The 23,201-nt window shown below is 34.7% G+C and overlaps 3 protein-coding genes across 4 annotated transcripts; all 3 read left to right on the top strand.

The window, feature by feature from the left end:
- Positions 1-2,854: 2,854 nt before the first annotated feature.
- On the top strand, positions 2,855-6,985 carry LOC147276284 (ubiquitin domain-containing protein DSK2b-like). The gene is made up of 8 exons (XM_086254850.1): positions 2,855-3,392; positions 3,780-4,556; positions 5,149-5,357; positions 5,438-5,551; positions 5,861-5,919; positions 6,262-6,290; positions 6,388-6,477; positions 6,609-6,985. The coding sequence occupies exons 1-8, from the start codon at positions 3,161-3,163 to the stop codon at positions 6,758-6,760; spliced, it is 1,662 nt and encodes a 553-aa protein (XP_086110976.1). The 5' UTR covers positions 2,855-3,160; the 3' UTR covers positions 6,761-6,985.
- Positions 6,986-10,039: 3,054 nt separating this feature from the next.
- Positions 10,040-13,702, top strand: LOC147276283 (uncharacterized). Of its 2 annotated transcripts, XM_086254374.1 has the most exons (5): positions 10,040-10,100; positions 11,115-11,837; positions 11,941-12,024; positions 12,767-12,847; positions 13,328-13,702. In XM_086254374.1, the coding sequence occupies exons 2-4, from the start codon at positions 11,129-11,131 to the stop codon at positions 12,802-12,804; spliced, it is 831 nt and encodes a 276-aa protein (XP_086110500.1). In that variant the 5' UTR covers positions 10,040-10,100; positions 11,115-11,128; the 3' UTR covers positions 12,805-12,847; positions 13,328-13,702. The 2 variants fall into 2 exon arrangements, with proteins under 2 accessions (XP_086110500.1, XP_086110499.1); XM_086254373.1 differs by lacking the exon at positions 12,767-12,847.
- Positions 13,703-14,734: 1,032 nt separating this feature from the next.
- Positions 14,735-15,853, top strand: DAZ2 (C2H2-like zinc finger protein). Its single transcript, XM_086254134.1, has one exon. The coding sequence runs from the start codon at positions 14,735-14,737 to the stop codon at positions 15,851-15,853; it is 1,119 nt and encodes a 372-aa protein (XP_086110260.1).
- The last annotated feature ends 7,348 nt before the right edge of the window (positions 15,854-23,201 follow it).

The following is a 23,201-nucleotide window of genomic DNA, read 5'->3' as shown; positions in this document are numbered from 1 at the left end:
AGGGAAGAGACAGGGAGACCGGCTCACCATACCAAATAAATTTCGAAAAATTTCGCCGAAATTTTCGATGTAGATGCCGGAGAGAGAGAGGGGAGGCAGAGACCGGAGGGAGAGGGGAGGAGAGCACCGTCGCCGGAGGGAGAGAAGAGATCGGAGAGGGTGTTGCAGAGCCGCGCCGTCGTCGGAGGGAGAGAAGAGATCCGGGGAGGGAGAGGGAAGAAAGAGATTAGGAAGGGAGGAGGGAGAGGGAAGAGAGAGATTATGAAGGGAGAAGAAAAGAAAAACTGGAGAAAAAAAAAGAGCAAGGCCACTGCCCACTGGAACAGGAAGAAGACGAAGATGAAGGCCACTGGAGGAAGAAGAGGGAAAGGAGAGAAAAAAAAGAGGAAGTCACGTGGGAAGAAGAGGAAAAGGAAAGAAAAAAAAGAAGAGAAAAGAAAGGAAAAGGAAAAAAAAAAGAAAAGAAAAGGAAAGAAAAAAAAAAGAGAAAAGAAAGGAAAAGGAAAAAAAAAAAATAAGGAAAGAAAAAAAAATAAGAGAAAAGAAAAAAAAAGGAAAGAAAAAAAAGAAGAGAAAAAATAAAAGGAAAGAAATTTTTTTTTTTTTTTTTTAAGGTTGATTGAGATTTGGAGTCTTTAAACAATTGGAAAGGAAAAAAAAGGTTTGAGATTTTATTTGGAGTTTGATTTGGTCATTTAGGTGTTTCGTTTAGTTGTAAACATAAATTATGAAAAAGAAATTTATCCCCTTATCATGAAGTTTCATTTCCTTACTATTTGGTTTTCCAATTTCGATAATTTGTAAAATTGAAATTTTAGGTAAACTGTTATCGTCGCTGCTGTCATCGCATTGGTTCTATTTTAACCCAATTCGGCTTAATTTAACTATCGAAAACAATTTTCAAGCCTCTTTGAGTAAGCTTGCTACTTTCCGTTGCCACATTGGTGATTTATTCGTGTAATTTTATTATGTAATTATTAATTAGTGAAATATTTTTTTAACAGTATTGTCTCCAGCGCGCATTATATTCATCACATATCACATGAAATCTACTATATTATTTGATTTCTTCAATGTTTTTTATCAATGTAGTAGATAATATGTTAAATAAACATATGGTCAAGTTTCATTCAAAATTTCCATATTTTGATAGCAATTTTCGTCATTTTTCAATTTTATCGATATCAAAATTTTAATAGAAATTTCCGCGAAAATTTCAATCGAAATTTCCATTGAAAATTTCTTCGAAACCGAAATTTTACTCCTTGATTATAAGTATTTTTATCTTTTTTCTTAATGAAAAAAAAAAAAAGATTGATAGTCAAATATGGTTGTAAATAGACGGAAACTCACTTTTAAGGAATGAAGTTTACTTATATTTTACTTTTAGAAAAAAAACATAGAGACTTAGAGAGTTTTCTTTATAGGTAAAGAATCAAGCCGAACCAAGCATAATTTATTCAATTATTTTTTGAGAAAATTACAGATTTAATTCACTTATTTCATAGTTAGTTCAGTTTTAATCCATGATCTTTTTTAAATTCGATTTTGGTCAACTTATTATCTAACTTATTCGATTTGGTCCATTCCATCTATTTTGAATGAATATCGTTAATTTGAGGGGCAAATATATAATTTTCTCATAAAAAATTTATAAAATAAATAAAAACAAAAAAATAAATAAAAAAAGTAAAACAAACTTGCAGCCACCACCATCTTCCTCGGCCCTTCCCGCCTAACCCTACCCAGCCACCACCCTTTTCCCCTTCCAACCTTTTCTCTCTCTCTCTTCCCCTTCCCGACCTTTTCTTTTTCTTCCTCATTCTCTGTGCCTCTCATCTTTCTCTGCCTCTACCTTTCTCTCTACCTCGCCACCAGCACCCAACCCCTCACCCATAACCCAACACCTAGACCCACGATCCCAACCTAACCCCAACACCCAGACCCGCGACCCCAACCCAACCCCAGCACCTGCGGAATAGAGAGAGAGGAGGTCGGGGAAGGGAAGAGAGAGAAAGAGAGGGAAGAGAGAGATAGAGGTGCTGGCGTGGGGGTGGGGTGGTCGAAGAGAAGGAAGAGAGAGAGAAGATATAAAGAAAAAAGAGAGAGAGGAGAAGGGCTGGGTTGGGAAGGGAAGAAGGTGGTGGCTGGGGGTGGACGGGAAGGGCTGGGGAAGGTGGTGGTGAGAAAATTACATATTTGCTTTTCAATTTAACGGCATCCATCCAAAATAAACGAAATAGACAAAAACCGAATAAGTTAGATAATAAGTGGACTAAAACTGAACTTAAAAAAATTATAAACCAAAACTGAACTAGTTATAAAGTAAGTTGATCAAATTTGTAATTTTTTTTTTTTTTTTTACTTCTTACTAATAACCAAATCTTCCTTATAAATCCATATATCAATTTTTTTTTTTTGGCCAAACCATATATCAAATTTTAATTGGGTTAAAAAATAATAATGACTTATTATATGTTGCATGATATCATGGTAAATTGGCAACTACCCTAACATTAAAGCAAAATAACATTAACCATCAATCCATCATGGCACAATATGATTGGTCACAAAATTAATTTAATAAATCAAACTTTAGAGTCCAACTACTTATTTGTTCATATTCTTTTATACTATTTTAGAATTTATTTGTATAGTCCATCTCATATAAAAAAATAAATAAGAAAAAAATATTAAAAAGTAATAGGATTTTCTTCTAGCATCTTCCAACTTGAAGAAGGGTTCAACTCCGAGCCCAGCTGCTGGACTAGAATTAGAATATGCGAACCGAACCGTAGAGAATCTAAACTCCTCCTTTTCCTTTTTGTCTTACAAAAATGTTTCGTATTTGGCACACAAACCCACACTGCCACACATACTCTCTGTCTCTTCTTTTCCAATTCTTCTCCAATCTCCTCAGTCCTCCCTTCCCTTTCTAATTTTGTAAATTATATATTTTTTTTATTTTCCCCCAAAATTTATTTCTCTAATAATAAAACGCCTATATTCTATTTAGTAACACAACACACACAAATTTTCTGGGACTATTTTTAACTTCACTCCAGAGAGGTTTCGATTCAATTTTTTTTATTTTCTAGGGTTAGGGTTTTCGGTTCCTTTGTCTTCGTGATCAGTCAATTTGGGTGGAAGGAAGAGAATTATGGGTGCCGAGGGCGATTCGAGCGAGCCAAAAGCCAGTGGCGAAGGAGGAGAAGTAGTGATTAATATTCGATGCTCCAATGGTTCAAAGTTTTCGGCGAGGGCGAGCTTGGACTCGACGGTTGGGGCATTCAAAGCAGTTTTGGCTCAGAATTGTAATATTCCAGCTGATCAGCAAAGGTTGATTTACAAAGGTCGTATTTTGAAGGACGACCAGACCCTCACAAGTTATGGTATGCTTTGTTGCTTCTCTGGATTGACTCTGCGCTCGTTTTCTTTTCTGGGCTTGCGGATTTTTCCCAAATTAATTTTTTTTTTGAATGTTGATTTTGTTGTTTTTATCGAATCTGGGTTTGATTTTGAGATGTGGGTTTGTTTTTATTTGTTGGAATTTATGATATTGGTATTGAAAAATTGTTAATTTGGAAAAGTTTTGGGGGATTATGATGTTGGTGGGTTATCTGGCTTCGATCCCGAGCTACTTTGGTAGTGATTACTGATTAGGGTGAGATTGTTGTATTTGGATGCTATCCATTGCTGTGGAAGTACCCATATATATCTATATCATGTTTAAGGTGATTTGCTGGACTCTAATGAATGATTGGTTTCTTTTGTTGAAGGTTTGCAGGCAGATCATACTGTTCACATGGTTCGTGCCTTTGCTGCAGCTGCGTCAACACCCGCTGCTCCTGCTGCTAATGCTACTTCTGCAACTCCTAACACTGCACCAGGTGTTACACGTGGTGTTGGTTCCACTGAACGTGAGGGGCTTGATGGTCCTGACCTTGGGGCATTATTTGGGCCAGGTTTAAACACACTCGGTGCTGGCGGAGCGTCTGGTTTATTTGGAACTGGACTTCCAGAATTTGAACAAGTGCAGCAACAACTGACTCAGAACCCGAACATGATGAGGGATATAATGAACATGCCTGCCATTCAAAGTCTTATGAATAACCCTGAGTTGATGCGAGGCTTGATCATGAACAATCCACAAATGCGTGAGATCATTGACCGCAACCCAGAGCTTGCACATATACTTAATGATCCCGGCATTCTCCGACAGACGTTAGAAGCTGCAAGGAACCCTGAACTCATGCGTGAGATGATGCGAAACACTGACAGGGCTATGAGTAATATTGAATCTTCCCCTGAGGGATTCAACATGCTGAGGCGGATGTATGAAAATGTTCAGGAGCCATTTTTGAATGCTTCAACAATGACTGGGAACACTGGAACTGATGCGGGTTCAAACCCATTTGCTGCTCTTTTGGGCAACCAGGGTGGGGCACAGGCCAGGGATGGGTCTAACAACCCTTCAACCACTGGTTCAGAGACAACTGCAGGTTCTGCTGCTCCTAACACAAACCCACTTCCTAACCCTTGGAGCAATGTTGCTGGTGAGCTTCTCCCTTTTTGTTCTACGTTATCCAAATATTTGTTTTCCCGATAGTGGTTCAATTTTATTATTCTTGACTCATTATTGCAGTTAAAGTGATATAAATTATATATAGAAAGTATAATATTTTTCCTGACAGAAAATTCAATCCTGAAAACAGGATCGTGACTGCAGTTGGACATCTAGTCTTGGTTCTTACACACATCATTAATTATGCAAACTTTATGCTTGGTTCTTGAATCTTAACACCAATTTGCTTAGTTGTCCTATATATGTAGTTGTGGAATTTTTGGTACTTAGATATTCTTCAATTCTTGCACTGTTCTGAAAGTGTATGTTTGAATCTGCATGATATAATTTAACAGTTGCATATTTTAAGAATGTTTAACTGCAGTCGCTTGTTTGACCTAAAATCCATTGCAGTTGGCCCTTAAAATAGAGTATTAAGTGAACTTATGTCTTTTACCAACCTACTTTCTAGCTTCTTTATATGGAAAGAGTTTTTGATGTAGTTTGGATAAATTAAGGAATTTGTTATTTTATAGTGCACTGATAAAATTTCTATATTTATATGTTATGATCTGAATTATTAGGAGGAAATCAAACGAACACTACCAGACCAAATCCTGTTGCGGATGGAAGGCCACCCAGTATTGCTGGTCTGGGTGGACTTGGTCTTCCCGGAATGGAACAGATGCTTGGTGGCATGCCAGATGCTGCTACAATGAATCAGATTTTGCAGAATCCAGCAATATCACAGATGATGCAAAGCATGCTCTCCAATCCCCAATATATGAATCAGGTACCATCAGTAGACAAATTTTCTTTACCATAGAGGTGAATATCTTCCAAAAGTGGAGTTTTTATTATTTTCTATTTTAGATTTTGAGCCTCAATCCACAACTGCGTGGCATGGTTGATTTAAATCCTCAACTTAGAGAAATGATGCAAAATCCAGAGCTTCTACGTCAGTTGACAAACCCCGAGACAATGCAGGTATTTCCCTTTGATAAGTCTGCAGAAATTCAGCAGCATAGTCTCTCTCTCTCTCTCTCTCTCTCTCTCTCTCTCTCTCTCTCTCTCTCTCTCTCTCTCTCTCTCTCTCTCGCACACACACACACACAATGGATATGCTCTACTGGAACTGCTGGTTTATCTCCTTAGTCCATGCATCTATTTTTATGTGTTGGTTAATGTAACTTAATGACATTTTGTCCACCAAGAACATTGAAACTGTTTGAATTGTAAGCCACCTATATTTAACTTTTCTTCTTTTCTCCCCTACTCTGTGTTTTCCTCTTGCAGCAAATGCTCGCATTACAACAGTCACTATTTTCTCAGACCAATCGGCAGCAATCAACTCAGTGAGTCTGAACTGAATATGTCTTACTATGCCTGATTGGTTGCCACAATCAAATTTTTTATTTGTGTTTGCTGTCAGCATCTGATGATTTTTTTTTAAATTACTTTTGTTTAAATACATGATCAATCTAGGATTTTAATGAATTTATAATATATTTATATATAATTTTCCCATAGAATAATACTATTTCTGTGGAGGTGTCAATGCATCTTATGGTTTGAAATTCCCTACCATTCCACCAGAACACCACCCACCTGCCCAAAAGAAACAGAAAAACACCCACAGGTCCTCTACCTATCATAGTGTTTGCCTTATTACTAATCATTTGCTACTCTCTTGCCAGGGATTCAGCTCAGACCGGTGGTGCAACAGGTACTTTGAAAATAAGTGTGTATATAATATTTTATAATAATTGGTCTCTGTCATTTTCTCCTTTCGGGTGTATATTTTGACATTTTTGTATAATCAGGAACCCCTAACAATAATGGGCTGGAGCTGCTGATGAACATGTTTGGTGGTCTTGGTGCTGGCAGTTTGGCTGCTCCAAACAACCCTAGTGGTGAGGACCCCTCTTCATCATATTTTAATACAAGCTTACCTTCATGAAATTGAACCTTTCCTTATCAAGACAAGAAATAAAATAAAATCGAACTTTTATGTTGTCTCTGAACATTTGGTTTGTTGTTGCAGTGCCACCGGAAGAACTTTATGCGACTCAGCTGTCGCAGCTTCAAGAAATGGGTTTCTTTGATACCCAAGAGAATATCAGGGCATTGCAAGCCACTTCTGGGAATGTCCATGCTGCAGTAGAGCGACTTTTAGGGAATCTTCCTGGGGCATAAAATTTACTTGGTTTCATGTTTCTATATTTATTCAATTGGGAATTTTTCATGTGGACATGTAAAATTAGTAATCTGGAGTAAAGTTTATGAAGACACAAGACATACAGGGCACTTGTAGATTCCATTTTGGGAGTGTGAATAAGCAAGAACACACAATGATACAGCTGTGAACTTGTGGATAGCTTATGCATTACCCACCTGAACTATTGCTTATCTCTTACTTTCTCCCAATCTCTCATCTATGCTTGAACCTGCTTTGGTCCAAAGTATACGTGCACATTCTGTATAACTGGTTTCAATGTCTAGAATACCAATTAGAATAAGTCTTAATTTTTGCTACCAAGTTGATTTCATTCCAATGCCACTTAAATAGTGTTAAAAAATGTTCATCTCATGTGAAATATTCTCTTATTAGAAAATTTGATGATATAAGATGTTTAGGAAAAGGAAAAAAATCGTAAATTGGATGATTGATTAAGCTGATTCTTATAAAAGGGCCTTGATAGAGTATGACAGTATGCAAGGACTTAAATTCAATATAGACAGAAATATTGGTGGTTTAAAAATATATAAATTTTAATTTTGAGGAAATATTGATATATATATATATATGTATAAATTAGACAAAAACAATGAAAATTATAGGAAAAATAATGACATTTTGATTGAAACTTTAAAAGATGATTATTTAATCAATTATTTACTATTTTGACAAAACAAAAAATGAATAAACTTAATTGCATAGTGGGTTTAATATGATATGGTATGAATATAATGCATGTTGTGAAACACTCTTACTTAGAAATTGTTTACTAAAATTTGATTGAACACACCTCAATTTTATTTATACTACAACTTTTTACACTTTATACATGCATAGTGAAGGTAAAACGTACATGAAGCTAGAGTAAGGACATGCATGCATGATGTTCTTTTCAATATGGATAAATGCATGTCATCCCCATACCAAAAATATTAAATAGATTTGTGCTTAAACTAATACGAAATTAAGTATTTAATTAAGAGAAATTTGAAAAATTAACCCATTTTAGTTTTCATTAAATACTTTTAACCATTTTTCAAAATTTTTTAAAATTTAACTCTTAGTAGTACTCAAGCTTCACTCAGGAAGTGTTCGAATCCCCCTCGAGTAGTGCTTGAACCTTATCGAGTAGTACTTGAGGGGTATTCGAGCACTTCTTGAGGGGAGCTCGATCATTACTCGAGAGTCAAATTTTTTTAAAATTTTAAAAAATGTTAAAAGTTTTTAATTGACTTATATGTGAGTTAGTTTTCCAAATTTCTCTTTAATCAAGCATAATGAACAATGATAACATTGAGCCAATGAGATGAACAATAATAAGATTAAGCCAATGAGATGAATAATAATAACATTAAGCCAATGTCGCTGGTGGGGTTTTGTACAGTTAGTTGGATGTGTTAGATAGTGACATGACATATACTTACAATCAGTGGCGGAGCCACGTGAGGACGAGGGGGGACATAGGCCCCCACTCAAATTTTGGCGTTAAAAAAAGATTGGCTTATGATATATGGTAATTTACTAAAATACCCTTAAAACAAATCAGGTCTCACACATGTTAGCCTTTTTTATTCCTTCTTTTTTTGCCACTTTCCCTTTTGTCTATTCTAGAAGGTCCTTTTTTCATATTTTCATTCATCTAATGTCAATCTCTGTTTTTTTTTTTTTTTTTTCTCTTGCACAATTGTCTTTCACTTCAAATAAATTTCTCTACTTTTCAATTGATATGGGTTTTTACACATGCAAAAATTAAAATAACTATTAAACCTAAGGCAATTTTATTGCATGAATTTGATTTAGGGTTTACTTATTTGAACTTGAAGTTGATTAATTAGGTATTGAGAAGCAAAAAGGAAAAGCTACTACTTCTGGTAATTACAAAAAATGAAGACTATATATATGTTTTATTTTTTCAAAAATTTGTTTGGGATATTTTTGTTACTTTGCAAGATTGCAACATAATTGCAGGGATTTATTGGTATTGATAGTGAAGTTATATATGTAGGGATTTTTAATTATGTTTCTTTGTTATAATATTATGTGATTTTTTCTTGTTCATTAACCAATCAAAAGTTTTCTTTTAAATTAATATTATTTTCTGTTTTGATTTAAAAATTTTGAAGTCATAGGTGAGCTTCAAAGTGGAAAGGCCTCAATGAAGATGAGCCGATGGTGCCCCCATAGGAAAACATTTCTGGTTCCGCCATTGCTTACAATTCATCACATATGAAAATTGTATCAGAAAGTGAATAAATATAAAACACATAAGTAACTTAGAAAATAACTTACTTGTCCCTATGATAGGGACAAGTGGTATCACAGAGAAAGAGAGAAGAATGAGAGAAATAGAGAGAGCTAATGAGAGATGGAGGATATTAGGTGGTATCCCAATGGGGGATTGGTAAGTTCTTCTCAGTAACGTAACATAAATAAATTGAAGTATGGTTGGTTGAAGCTTTAACATGATGGGTGTAGGGGGAAAGAGGTTCAAACTTCTTTTGTCTCCAAAATACTTTAACATTTTTATATTTTTCTAAAACTAACGAAATTGAAGAAAATTAAGTGAAAAATTAACCATCTAGCGGTATTTACAAAATACCTAAATTACGGATAAAATGAAAAAAATTGCCAAAAAATCAAAATAATTATGAAAAAAACCTTGAGAATATTCCTAAATATCTAAAACTCGAAAAAGTGAATTTCTTTGAAATTTTAATAGTATGTCATAGAATAGTATGACTGTATGACATATCTTTCTGTTTCATACAACAATTGGATGGCTCTTCATTCAAGAAAGAAAAAAGTTGAATGGCTCTTTTATTTCTCCCCCTAATATGAGAATGAGTCAATGACTCTTGTTCTTAGGATTCTTCCATGATTTTAACCCAAAGTTAAAGATAGATACAAAAACAAGGTAAAAAAGTCATACAAAGGGATTAGAAGACAACTTGTAGCTTTTACTTTTCATCTTTGTCAAAAACCATGACTTCCTATCTTTGCTAACTTCTTTACTTGTCACGGATAGAATCCAAAATTTCACTTATCAATCCAAGGCCAAGAGTTATTTAAAAAGCAAAATAAAAAATCAAGCCAAAGAGAAAAACGAAAAGGGTTGAGAGGTGTATATGTCAAACTTCTGGGGTAAAAGATTAAATATCAAAAGATGGTAGGACTAATTTAAGACTTCCTGAAGAATAGGGAGGGACTAAACTACAAATTCTTCCCGTTGTTAGAGCCAAAGCTTCTGGCTTTTGAAACCCGTCTCATTCTCTGCCAGAGCGGTTCCAATGAGCTAAGGTAATGCTCTTCTTCCCCTTAACCTTCGATTGGAATTTTCAAATTCTTTCGTTTCCGGGTTGAGTCTTACTCTGCTCTACTGTCGTTTTATATATACAATATACATGTATTTTGAGACGGTCTATTTAGGTGTTTTGGTGATAGATTCATAGAACATGATCAAATCCCAATTGCATGAGAATCTTCTCTTAGAAATTTCTTTATAAAAATAGAATTGATTAAATGGGTGCTCCTTAATTTTTGATTTCAATGGAACCCATGTCTCAAAATTGTTAAATTCATGTGAAAATGAAGTGATCTACATAAGGGTCCTTCCTTTAATGCATATTTGTCTTGAAAAGTAGAAAAAGGAACCGAAGTGAGTGAATAGAGAGAGTTATTTGATCATGCATTAGTCGTCAATCTGCTATTAAATAGCATGCATTGTTGAGTAATTGGCAGCTAAATTGGTATTTTTATGAGATTGAGTTTGGATCCTCTGTGTCAATTAGTAAAAGAAACTTTGTAGTAGGTTTTTAGATCATAATGCCAAACTTGAGTTTACCCGCCAAAAAATAAAAAGAAAGATAGACTTTAATGGAGAATGTGTGTTCAGCATAAATCAGTTAATGTTTCTCTGATGCTGCACTTCTTTCTTTCTTTATATTGCACTTATTAATGCCTTATATATTTTAAAAATAGTACTTTGTTTCTCTTGTGTATAATGAGGGAAGTGATTCAAGTGAAAGATTTTATTTGTCGTAGTGTCTTAAATGAAACTGAAAACTACCAGAAGATATTATTAGTAGTATTATGTTTAGGAAATCTACCAGCGGTTTTGGCTATGCGTTTTATTGATCCCACTTTGCAACGTATATCAAGAATATATTTGGTTTGTCATGCTCTGGAGGTCTTATGTACAATAAGCTATCTTCTCTAGTTTAGTTTCATAAATGTGAGTTTGCATTTAATTTATAATATGATTTTTTTAACATTTTTTTGTTTTCTAAATTTGACTGATTTTTCCATCACAAGGTCAATTACTTCAGATGGTTCAGCAAACCTTAGATTCTAAATTCAGTGAATATGGGCTGGGAAATACTGAAGCTGAGTTGCCTATTCATGATAAGCAACAGTCAGTTGCTGTAAAGAAGACAGTGTTAAGAGATTGCCAAAATGATAATAGAATTGCAGTGCCCAACTCTACTGGGAACTCTTGTATATCAAAGGATAGAGGACCCGCTAGTAATTCCATTAGAGTTTCTGGCACCAAGAGACCTATACCTGAGTGCCCGGTGAGCCCTCCTCAACACCAATCCCCCAGTAGCAGTGCTGCAAATGGGCATCTTGTTTATGTTCGTAGAAAATCGGAAGCAGACATAGTCAGAAGTAGCACGTGTGATAGTGCAAGCATTAATGCTGCTTGTCAGGAATCAAGGAAACTGAGTCATCACGAGGCAAGCACCCAACCCATATCCCAAATAAAGGAGCCAAAAGTTTATTGCATTCCGACGTTTGCACCTTTTCCAATGGCAGCTCCGACCATCCCGTCTGGAAAACCTTCAGTTCCTCTCCCACATTCTAAGTCTGGTATACGAGTAGCACCGGCAGGATCCAATTGTCATCCCATTGCTTCTGCTACCCCAACACTGGGTAGTTCAAAGGGACTCAGAAATCTGCACTGGGAAGAGCAATTTTATCAGTTGCAGTTGCTATTGAGGAAATTGGACCAATCAGAGAATGAGGATTATCTCCAAAGTATGCTCTTGAATTGAGAAAATTCACCTTAAGATGTTTCATTTCAAATTACTTAAAATTCTAACTACACTGATTCACCCTTTGATTTATGTTTATCTGGTAGTGCTGCGGTCGCTCTCCGCGGTTGAACTGAGCAGACATGCGGTTGAATTGGAAAAGAGATCAATTCAGCTTTCACTGGAGGAAGGTAATATGAAAATTGGTTCTTTACTTTTCTTTTTTAAAATGAAATATGATTAAAAAAAATTCCTGAATTGGAAATATATGAATCACTTATTGTCTTGTTATAAATATACGAATTATGATTTTTTGCTCACTGTGCAGTTCACAATCGGAAAGTTAACAAAAACATAGATTAAGAAAGTCTGCAACCTGTTTTCATGATCCTTGTATGCAGTTACATGCATGCCAAATCTGCAAAACTTCTTTATTTAGTTCATCTGTGAATACTTGCAGGTTCTTTTGATTGAATTAATCTTGCACTAGGGTCCTGCCAAAGTTAAAAATATTGTGCAGACTTGTTAGTTGACTTCTTTTATAACTTTTGATGCTTTCAGTATCTGCTATTTGGTTTTCCAAAATCTCAATGTTTTCACATGGTTGGTAGCATACTATGATCTGCTATAATTGTTGTTATGTACAAGGTTAAAAGACAGTGTTTATAAGGAGATGATTTAAAGAATCACAATCAGTAAGTTTCTATGATAAGGACTTATTTTTTCTCCTTTGAAAGGAATCACTAGTGATGTTTATTAGGTACCTGTATATTTCATGCTGTATGACACGTGGTATGTACATGTGGCCAGATTCTGTAGGGAAGATGATATTTTTGTCCTATCTCATTTATAACAAAGTCGAACCATCTTAGCATCCACATAATGCATATGGTATGCCGCAATATTTATCATTCTAGATGCTACTGTACTCAGGTATTAAGAAAGAAAGCATGAGTCGATCTCTCAAGTAGGCACAAGTACATGATACATGTGACTTGGTGATGACAAACTTTGGTAAGGCAGTTTGCACATGTAGGCTTCCTTATCCATTATTGTCAGTGAGTTAGGTTTCAGATGTATGTGATGTGTGAATTTTGATAAATTCAAATCCAGTAAACTGATAGATGATATATTTTTTGCACTTTTGGGTGGATGGCATTATGTTTTGGTATTTCAATGTAAGTGCTGCCGTCCAATTACCTGGCATCTGTTTTCAAATTCATTCATTACTCTTTGTTATTTCCAACTCTGTGGTCCATTTGATGATGGGTTTGAGTTGGAAAAGCCCAATTTTTCCTTTAATTTTCTGTAACTACCTGGCAATAATAGAAAGCATAATGTTTCATATCATATCTGGTAAGCATTATGTTTCATATCATATCTGGTAATCATGCATTTTACTGTGGCCAAAACTATTGTAGTCGGGTAGTGCTTACATACCAAGTTTTTAAGCTTTCTATCTCATATTCCTTTTTGCATCTCCCATTATTGCAGCGAAAGAGTTGCAGCGTGTTGGGGTTTTGAATGTTCTGGGAAAACCTGTGAACCATTTTAAAGTGCCCTCAACTCATCAAGACCGATCGGAGAAGTGAGAGCACACCAGGGAGGAGGGTGCCATTGTAATAATTAGTAATTTGCTGCTGGAGCTGGATAAAAGTGTGCCTACTAGTTTCTTTTTCCCCTGGTTGCGTCTTCTCTGCAGTTGTTCTCCAGTTGGTTTTTGCTGGTATTCACTGCAAGTCTTTAATATTGGCTTACCGTATGTGCAGTACTTTTTTTTTTTTTTCCATCAGCTGTAGCCAAAGCTGCTGAAAGTATTGAATTGTAACTGTTGAAAAATAAAAAGAAATAAAAAATTTGTCAACTGCTATGCAGCTTCTTATTTAATCTGATTGTCTGTTTGTGTATTGGGCTCTGTGCTCGTCTGTGTTTTGGGCTCTTAATGTGGTGGGCCTGGTGGTTTCCTCAAATTCTTTTCCAAACCCCAGTTTTAGGTGAAAGTTAAGTCTATATCCAAGCTTTTGGTATGTTCAATGTTGCCAAAAGGCAAGTTTCATGTCACCATGCAACCCTTCAGCGCAATTTATGCTTTCTACAAAGCAATACATAGAATATAGAATATGTAGTGTGGATTCTCCATTGATCTTCTTTACATCGTTTAAATTTTTTATTTAATTATCTATGATAATTAAACTTCTTTAAACTTAGAACGCTCAACTTTTAACCTTCAAAATGATGCAGTTTCGGATATAAGCAGTTTGGGATATAATCTTTTAAAAATCAACAATCATTATGTGCAATTCATGACATTGCAAACCCTACCCCCCCCACCAAGAAAAAGAGAAATGAAAAGGAAACAATGATTATGGTTTTTTAAGTAGATTAGAATTCGTTTGTTAATATTGGTAAAAAAAAATAAGAATTCGTTTGTTAATAATATTAATATACATCTTTGGAAGTTGGAAGGGTTACACTCAACTTTAATATTCAAGTCCCCATTATTTGTAAAGAGAAACAGAGATTTGCGTAATGGAAGAAGCATAAATCACGTTCCAACATACGTTGATATGAAATCATATCACATCACATCACATCCCAAATGGCATGCATTAACATCGAAGCCATTAAATAAAACCTTAAAAAATAGTTCATTGTCTGCCACCTTCATGCACACGCAATGTGCTTGTGAAATGAAATAAATAAAATTGAGAAAAAAAAAAAAAGTGGGATAGTGGATTTGAACTGTACGGATAGGAACAAGAATAACTGATAATAACTGCCAATTCACGATGTGTCCCAAGTAACCGCCTTTTTGCCTACAAAACCCAAACCTTCACCAACTGTTGAACTTTTTTCTTCTTCCCCAAATTTTCTCTTCAGCCGAAGCCTCACAAAGTCTCAATGAACAACAACGATCCTCTGGACCTCGATTTCCGCTTCCCCATTTCACCGACAACCCACCAAAACGCCGTCGTTTCCACCACTGCTTTCGCCGTTGCTTCTTCTTCTACTTGTGCTCACCACCAACAACATCAAAACCCCAGAAAAAAGCGCTCGAAACTGAGCAGAGTCGACGACCCGGCTGCTGCTGCTGCTGCGACCCGGATTTCGAGGCCCAAGTATGCGAAGAAACCCGACCCATCTGCCCCGAAGATCACGAAGCCGTGCAGCGAGTGTGGGAAGAAGTTTTGGTCATGGAAGGCTCTGTTTGGGCACATGAGGTGTCACCCTGAGCGCCAATGGCGGGGAATTGATCCCCCGCCGAATTTACGACGACCTGTTTCGCTGAATCGGGGTTTGAGTAAGTTGGAATTGGCAATGGGCGAAGAGGACCACGAGGCGGCCTCTAGTTTGCTAATGCTGGCTAATGGGACTAGTAGTATTGGGACTAATAGTGTTGGGACTGGTAATGAGATCACTATGAATACTCAGAGTGTTAGTACTACTAGTACTTTTCAAGGTGTGGTTCAAGAAGTTGATCATCATGGTGGGAATTGTCGGTTTGAGTGCTCCAGTTGCAAGAAAGTGTTTGGTTCGCACCAGGCTTTAGGGGGTCACAGGGCAAGTCACAAGAATGTGAAGGGTTGCTTTGCAATTACAAGGAGTGATGGTGAGGTTGATCAGGACCATCATCATCATCATCACAATGGTCATGATGTAGTTGTTCATGGTCATGGGCATGGTGATGATGGTGATGATGATCATGATGATGGTGATCATGGGGATGATGATGTTATGGTGTTGGGAGGGCACAAATGTAGCATTTGTTGGAGGGTGTTTTCTAGTGGGCAAGCCTTGGGTGGGCACAAGAGGTGCCATTGGGAGAAAGGGGATCATGAGCCATCATCATCATCACTGGCCCAATTAGGGCCCAACAATAACAACAACCCTTGTGGATCAAAGGAAGGTTCTGGTGGGTTGGACTTGAATTTGCCTCCTGCTCCTCACACGAATGAAGATGATCAGTCCTCTTCTTATTCTTCTTCAGCCCTCACTTTGGATTTAAGGTTGGGTCTTTGATGAGGGACTTACTACTTAATTACTGAATTAATTCTTTTGTTGGGTCCTCTGCTAACTCTGTGTTACTTACTGTTGCAACTTATTAGGGATTGATATATTCTGTAACATTGATAATTTGACTTGGACAAGATGTACTTTATTAGTTACCTTGTTGTTGGCTCCACAATTTGGAGACATATATGTGTTCCACAGAATACCTGAAAAGACACTTTCTCATTACTAATACTAATAAATTACAAAGCTCAGTGTTCAGGTTGTTTGATGTTTGATGTTATGATATTTTTATAGTGGTATACGAATTTATGAACTTGAGTTGCATCTTCTTGATATTTGGTTGTGTTAGTTCTTACTGCACAAAAGATGGCCAGAAGATCTATTACTAATTAACAAGCTTGGTTTTGTCCTTCTTTACCTTGTTTTAGGATCATCATTGTACACATAGTTTATATCTTTTCCTTACCCTGAGTCAATCTTATGTTTTCTGTTTTATCACTGATTAGTCTCATCCACTTAATTAGAGCTTAATCTCTGGGATTTTGAGGTAAACCCATGTGGTCCATCAATTGAGTAGTTAGTCCTAATGTGAGGTCTGACAGTGGTATGCAGCTACCTGATCGATTTGTAGTCACAAGCTGTCCGAATATATACACAAACAAATCTAGTCTGTTCAGTAGTATAGTTCCATTTGACACTTGTATATGGCCATTTGATCCATCTCAGGGATACTGTCTGGTGACTATATAAGAATAAAACCCGCGATCTGATTGTTATGTGGCTATACAATCAATGTTTTAGATCTTGAGTTCCATTTACAATATGCGGATGTAATATGCCATTTGATTGGTTTAATAGTCAGTTCTTGCCTGATAGTTCACACTAAGACCATTAGATGAAAATATATTGGTGGCCTTAATCATAGGAAGGCATAAGGTAAGAAGAACTCACAAGGCAGTATATTTATGAAGATAATGATTTGGGCTCTGTCCACTGCAATATGGGTGTGTATGTGTATGTGTTTTGGATTTCAACAGCATCAAAAACTTCAGTTTGATTTTTCTGATACTGTGACCCCTCTAGACCAACTTAGAATTTGGAAATGCTTTCCAGCTGAACAGGTGTTAGTTGAAATTAGTAGACCTTTAATTGGCTCTCTCTCTCTCTCTCTCTCTCTCTCTCTCTCTCTCTCTCTCTCTCTCTCTAAAATGATCTAAATTTCTCACAAAGAAAAAAAATCTAAATTTTGCTCATGGATAAGACTCCAGTCTTTACTCTTTAAGGAACTGTTAATGATGGCATAAGTCTGTATCTCAGATATTTATCCTTTCCTAGTTGTCATGACTCATGTTCAATTAACACAGCATCACAACTTTTTTTTGCTGTGAGGCTGGTTTACTTTAGATTAATCTATGCCTCCTTACAATTGGGTCATTATGGTAAAAGCTTAAGTCAACTATCTTCATTACATCACCTAGTTGCAATTTTTCTCTACTTAAATTTACCTTAAAGTACTTTTAGCTCGAAAGAATCTATCTCATATATGCAACTTAGAGGATTATTCTTGGTGATTTGTGTAGTTTACAATCAGACTTTCTGTTTGGTTTGTGAAAAGAAAGAGAGGAAGTCATTGAACCTGTAATGGCAGGGTCCATCATTCAATTAATCCTCTTATTTAATTATGCATAAACATTAACAAAATTTTCCTATATCATCTTAAATGATTGAGCTAGCACATCAATCCTCTTTGTTGGAGAATAGATATTTCCCATATCTACCATGGTTAATATATGATCCAAACGGACCCATATTTTTTTATTATGCATATTTGCTTGCTTATTAGTTTAATTCAAAGAATCTTTTCTGGGTCTGTTTCCTATATATCTGTTTTCTGCAACATGATTCATGTTAATCCCTTGCCTCAGTTTAACCAACCATGTGATACTATTGAAAGAAAATATTAAGGTATCCTCTGCAGTCTGCCCAGTTGAGTTTGGACATGAAATTAATATCAAATATATGGGTCCTCTATGTGTAAGCATATTATTACATATATTAGTCCAATTAATTTCTATATATAACCACTCCTAGTTTTCTACTATTAACTTTTTCTGATGATGATTAATGCCTTTATATGAATTATATGCAGAAGACAGTGACCCATTTTCACAGTGACATCCACATCCATCCCTCTTACATATATATATATATAATTGTATATATTATTTGGTTGATGTTGATATAATTTAATGGGGTAAGTGGTTACAACATTAAGTCATGAACAAACAATTAAACAAAAAGCATCAAGTTGGAAGAACAAGCCTCCTTAATTCCTTCCACGTACTCCTCTTGTTCTCTTCCCTTTAGATCTACTTGTAGTCTCTCTCTCAATCCTTTCAGACCAGACCCTTATTGGTGCTTGAAAACCTCCTACACACTCCTACTTACACATAATAAATAAATTGAATTACTGGGGTTCCTTGTAAAATGGCGCAATCTAAGCAAATATCACACACTTGTCAACAACAGGGCTCATCTGGGTGTGAATAACCAAATTTGAATCCTCCTACACTTGAATGTTGAATCCACATTGGATGCCTTGTCCTACATATGGTTCCTAGCTATTTCCTAACAAACTTAGAAAAAAATTTCATTGACCAATGATCATTTGCTAGTATATTCATATAAATATATATTATATGTGTGTGTGTGTGTGTGTGTGTAAGAATCTCCATCACCAATATATATCCCTGAGGTCATGAGTTTTCATGGTATATATCATCTTGCATTATGATTCTGATTCAGCTTAATTGGTATATAGAAAGCTTAATCACTTTGATTAAGATCAAGATAATGCAAATATATATAGCTTAAAAAATTGTTTGGTGCCTTAATTAGTAGGTGCAGCAATTAAATATATATTTGGCTCCCCTTTAAAAAATTCCTAGCTACATTAAGGTGTTTCAAATAGTTCTGCAAAAGTTGGTTGGTCCCTCAACCCCACTATGCCCAAAAAACAATTATGCAGAAAATTAAGAGCAAAGTTTTAGGGTTAAATACAAAAATGGTCCACGAATTTTATATTGATTCTCAATTTGGTCCATTAACTATAAAAAATGTCAATTTGGTCCACGAATTTTCCAAGTTGTATTAAAGTAGTACAAACGTTAACTTTCATTCGAAAATTAACAGAATTGGTCACATGAAAATGTGATGAACAGAGAGAAATGCAGCTTAAAATGTGGTTACTTGTTGTACACATGATCAGTTTCCGTTAAATTTTTTGATGAAAGTTAACGTTTGTACTGTTTTGGTACAACTTAAAAAGTTCGTGGACTAAATTGACACTTTTTATAGTTAGTAGACTAAATTGAGATGCACTGTAAAATTTATGGACCATTTTTGTATTTAACCCAAAGTTTTATTACATTAAAAAAGAATTTCGTATCAATAATTAATTTAAATTAGTAATTAATTCTTGTACAATGACTTCATCTAAGTTGACAAATTCATAATCTGAAATCAATGATAATTTTGGTCCACTGAATTTCCGAAAATTAATCCAAGGAACCTTAATCCTTGCTGCAATGGATTATTGCACACAACTTGCATGATAAGAGATACTGCAAAAAAAAAAAATATATATATATATATATGCATATTCAAGATCCGATGTTCATGTCTTGGCCAAAAAAAAAAAAAAGATCCGATATTCATGATATTGACTTCCCGGCCTAAGTTTGGTGGGCCCTGCCACTTCGATCATTCGTCATTCTTTTATTTTTCTGATGGAAAATTTTTATTATTGAATATTTTTAGAAAGAATTGAAAAAGAAGGATTTTAATTTTTTATTTTAAATTAGGAAATGAAGGATAAGATGTGAAGAGCTCTAAGAGAAATTAGATAGGAATGACAACGGTGCGAGATGAGGTTGAATTTGTCATTTCCATCCTCGCCTCTAAATTGAGATATTATTTGATAAGCGAGGCTTTGGTACCTTAAATACATATATATCACGCAAAGAAAAATGAAATCTATGAAAATATATGTAAATATTTTTTATCAAATTGTTTGGCAACTTAAAGATCGAACTAAATTAATTTTTGTTTGGATTGTGTGACAACAAAACATTATAATGAAAATATGTGTAGAAAATTAAATGGAAAAATAAGTTATGTTGTTGTATAAAATAAAAATAAGAAAATGGTAGAAAGCAATGCATGTGTCGTGTGTGTTGATTTCTAAATGCCACCTCCCAGGCAACATATTTATGGTTGCCGGTTTTGGTCAAGCAATATTGAAAATAGAGAGAGTTGGTAATTTGGTATGGTTTGTAAGAAATTAGCTCAATTTGGAATCTCAAGCCATGACTGCTCAAGATTCTATTTCTGGACCATTCTCCAAGAAAAGAGAATCAATATTAGCAACGACAACCTTCTTTTTTTTGGCTAACACGTAACAGAACAGTTGTACAGACGCGGCGATCCGACCTCGATAAGCGCGTGGCCCCCCAGAAACATTAAAATGCGCTTCTCTACATAATGAAAATGTGATTTAAATTTTACAGCAAATTTTTTTTTTTTTTGGGTCAGATATTTTACAGTACTGATCTCTTTTTGCCTAAAATTTTAATAATTAAGTAAAAAGAAAAAGAAAATAAATACATATGTGCCCATGTTCGAGCTTGAGTTCAATTATATAGATGACAATTGATTACATTAAATAAACAAAATGTTTGAGGATTGGTTCAAATTGCTGCGTATTCTTGGTGCATCTCCAAATGGACACTTCAAAGCATGGGGCGAACTATAAATACTGTGCATGAAAACTTAAATTTGACCCAAATACTTTTCACCACAGATTCATTATATTGCAGCAAATAGCCAAATAGGCCCCACTATAATTAAATAAATAAGTAATGTAATTGCATTATTGTAAAAGTTGTAAGAGATAAAAACAAAGAGCAAAATAATAGTTTCTCTAATTATTTGGCCCATTCTTTAAAGAGACAAACTTCTAAGTAGCAAATTTCTATGCTAAATGCACATAATAAGGTTAAAAAAGGACAATTTACCATTCATTTGCCTCATTTTTTGGAGATGCACTCACCAGAACTGTTGGATGCAAGGAAATCCCACGTGGCATAGCAAAATGACTTTGACATGGTATTTCCTACCTCCATCGGAGGTGTTCTGAAAAAACAAGAGTCATGACCTTCAAATTTATAAATTTATCATTTTTTGTTTTTTTATTGATTTTATTTTATGATAGATACCTTTATTGAAGAAAACCAAGAAGATTTACAATTAAAATGACGTTGTTGTTGACGCCATACAAGAGCTTCCCTCGCCAAGCAAGTAAAATTTCCAAAAAGTAAGTAAAACAAGCAAGAGCATGAGCCACCACCCCATTATATATTTTAGAAACTACAACTAACGTCGGAAATTGAATCCTAACTCTTTTAGCCTCCTCCAAAAGGTGCATGTGAGGAGCTAAATTATCCTCTATCGTATGAAATCAAGAGATGAAAGTTTGAGCATCGGACTCCATAAAGATAGAATAAAACCCTACACCTAAAATAAACCAAATCTCGTGCAAAAGTGTCATTATCTCTACTTGTTGGGGGAAGCAATACTACCAATTAAGTGGTTGGGCCATAACCATCACGATCTCTTCGTGTGAATCACAAGCAATCACACCCGCACTAGCCACCCCCAAAACTTGATCAAAAGCACCATTGAACCCTGAAAAGAAACCAACAAAAAGCCCCTAGACAAACCCTCTCTAAGAACAAGAAATTGACTCGACAAATCAAAACTAAACTAGACAAAACCCTCGATCAAGAGAAAGACTCAACAAACTAAAATGACTATATCACTAACCTGCGACGGCCTTGGATATCAAGGACGTTGCCACATAAAAAGAAAATTGAAGTTTTTTTTTGTCTCTAGTGGCTAGGGTTTTTTTTTTCTCCCTTAGTGATGATTATTATTATTTTTATTGAATTTTCACCCATTTTTTAGTGAAATTTATACAAATATGTGTATCCACATAAATATTTTTTTTTCAACTCATATGTCACTAACTATGGTTGTTTAACTAGATAGATTCCATAAAGAAATGCGGCTGGTTGTTAAACAAGATCAATTAGGGTCACACATTGAAATATGATTTTACATGATAAATAATTTTAATTGATTAACAATATGACAACATAACAAATAAGAATGTTTAACTACAAAACATATTAAATTGATCGAATTATTTAATAAGAAAACATTATTTTTTATATATACATATATAATACAAACACTATAAGGTTCTTTTTTTGTTTTTTGTTTTTTTTTTTTGGCTCAAAACACACGCTATAAAGTTGCTTTCAAGTGTTCATTAGTATATATATGTCTATACCAAAATAGAGCTTACTATAATTAAAACTTCTTAGGAACAACAATTCCAAGAAAAAGATTTTAATTAAACAAGTGGTGATGATTTGTAGTATTAAGTGAATTAAATAATTCTTTGTCAATGAAAGTACCAATTTACCTATGAAATCCGATCACTACTATATATGAAATATAAAACATATATACACAGAAAAAAAAGAAGAAGACAAAATAATGCTACGTAATATTAATTCAAATAGCTATGTTTGCGTGCATGGATAAGTTTCTTTAATTTCTTTTCTTCCTTTTTCTGTGGGCTAGCTAATAGATAAGTTATTAAGTTTCCTTTGTAGTTGTCAAAATAAGAAAGCTGGAATTTCTTTTTTCCAAAATGAATAATTATTATATAATAGATTCATTAATTATCCACCATGGAATCAAGTTGATCTTTCAGTTAATCATTTAGTATGTTCACTTCGCAGAATATTAGCTCATCATAGAGGGTTAAAATTTTTAAACAAATCACTTTCACCAGCCCATGTAAAATTTTTAATTTAATCTTTTGTAAATTTACACCCAAAAGCTTCAACCAAGAGTCGTAGAATAATTGGTAGGAATAATTATCTTTAAAAAAGGGTAAAAAAATCATGGTACAACTTACATTCCTTAATGGAGACGTATCAATAAATTAATTATATATGGTGATGGTGTTGAGAAATTCATTAATTCCAATTGAATAATTGATGGTAGGCAATTGAAAGTTCAAAGCTACTCTTCAAAAATCTTAAACTACTCACATCTTATTATTAGAGTGTTTTAACTTTTGATGCCATACAAGTAAATATCTTCACGAGACCCAGTAAATTGTACTTGATTTTCTGCATCAATTACTACAACTATATTATATGGTGTAAAGTTGACAAAATTATTTGTACGACATATTATATATGTTTTATATATGTTGAAA

The sequence above is a fragment of the Dryas octopetala genome, chromosome 8 (assembly GCF_963921425.1).
Source record: "Dryas octopetala chromosome 8, drDryOcto1.1, whole genome shotgun sequence".
In the NCBI taxonomy this organism is placed as follows: Eukaryota; Viridiplantae; Streptophyta; class Magnoliopsida; order Rosales; family Rosaceae; genus Dryas; species Dryas octopetala.
This window is presented reverse-complemented; position numbering and strand designations above follow the sequence as displayed.